At 28.4% G+C, this 1,648-nt stretch overlaps 1 protein-coding gene across 1 annotated transcript; it reads right to left on the bottom strand.

The window, feature by feature from the left end:
• Positions 1-6: 6 nt before the first annotated feature.
• On the bottom strand, positions 7-1,642 carry LOC105460349 (splicing factor U2af large subunit B-like). Its single transcript, XM_011706793.1, has 4 exons — positions 1,551-1,642; positions 1,081-1,342; positions 822-987; positions 7-208 (listed from the first exon to the last, which is right to left on the bottom strand). Exons 2-4 carry the CDS (start codon positions 1,333-1,335, stop codon positions 192-194), a joined length of 438 nt encoding a protein of 145 aa, XP_011705095.1. The 5' UTR covers positions 1,336-1,342; positions 1,551-1,642; the 3' UTR covers positions 7-191.
• Positions 1,643-1,648: the final 6 nt, after the last annotated feature.

Raw genomic sequence — 1,648 nt, 5'->3', positions numbered from 1 at the left:
TAATGCAATAAAATGCTTGAATGCTTAATACTTGTTATATATTGATCGCTAATCATATAAAAAATAACTAGGAAATACGTATATTATCCATGTTGGGATTCATATAAATATAAGGTGAATATTAAAACATCTATACTATTATTGATAACTATTGTCTTCATAATTGACAATATATGAAGATATACACTGATTCAAAATGGTCCATATCCTGTAAAAGAAATTTTATATTTTATACATGCACGCACGCACATATACATATATATATATATATACGGAGTGGCCCAAAAAACCAAGAAAATTTACAAAAATTAAAAATTTTATTGAATTAATTTTAATTACATCTAAATGTATAACATAATACACAATTTACAAATTATTTTATTATATATTTTTATGTATTCGGCTACCATATCATTTGATAATCATATTATATCTTGAAAATGATTTTTTAAAAACTCTTAAGTAATACTTGCATTTTTGCAATCTTTCTGAAGTTTCGCACGACTTTTTGCAACATTTCAACTGTGATATTTGCAATTTCCTTATAAATATATTTATTATTTTATCAATACTTCGAAGTTGCACTCAAGAGATAGTCATTTGAAAAATGTCATTTTCAAGATGTAATGGTTATCAAATGACGCGATGGCATGTACATAAGAATAATTTGTAAATGACACATTATGTAGTACATTTCAATATAATTAAAATTAATTAAATGGAGTTTCTAAGTTTTTATTTTACCCGTTTAAATTTTGTTTCTTTAACCATGCACGCGCACGCACACGTATATACATTTATATTTTTATGTATATATTTACTTGGATTTGGAGGTGGATGTCCCAATCTGTACATATCTGGAGGAAATCGTGGTTGAAATGGTCTAACTGGTGCCATTAAAGGAGGATGTCTCCCTCTTGCCATAGGTGGAATCTGTCCTCTTAATGGAACCATAGGGCCTACTACGATTGGTCTCGGAGGAAAACTCTAAATATATATTAATAAGAAATAAATAAATTTGAATTCCAACAAACTCTAGAAACATTCATTAAATTAATAGTTTGTATATATTTTACTTACGCTATAATATATAGGTACGGGTATTGGTGATTCAATATAATGCGGTGCTATATCCCTTCGTTCTCTGGATCTATCTCTATCTTTAGTTCTGTCTCTATTTCTGTCCCTCTCTCTGTCTCTCTCCCTATCCCTCTCTCTTTCTCTTTCCCTCTCTCTATCTCTATCTCTATCCCTATCCTTATCTCTGTCTCTTCTTTCATGAAAACGTTCATTTGATCTTTCACGATATCTATCACGATAAGATCTCTCTTCCATAAACGACCTATAATAATAAAGATTACGAATGACTATTCATAATCTTATTAAAAAGTAATTTGGCACTCCTTTTCTCATCCGTTTTACAAATAAATCAATCAAGCTTGGTATTATCCAAGTCATAAAAAATTGAAAATAATTTAAAAATATTTAAAATAATGAAAATATTAATTTATTTAAAATAACAATGATCTATTAATGATTTTATTCTATACCTGGAATGTGAGTTGCGCGGTTCTCTAGAATGCGATCGATTAATATCATGCTTATTTGCATCTCTTTCTATATATTTCTCTTTATACTCTCTGCGTTC

This window comes from Wasmannia auropunctata, unplaced genomic scaffold (assembly GCF_000956235.1).
Source record: "Wasmannia auropunctata unplaced genomic scaffold, wasmannia.A_1.0 LD323925.1, whole genome shotgun sequence".
Classification (NCBI taxonomy): domain Eukaryota; kingdom Metazoa; phylum Arthropoda; class Insecta; order Hymenoptera; family Formicidae; genus Wasmannia; species Wasmannia auropunctata.
This window is presented reverse-complemented; position numbering and strand designations above follow the sequence as displayed.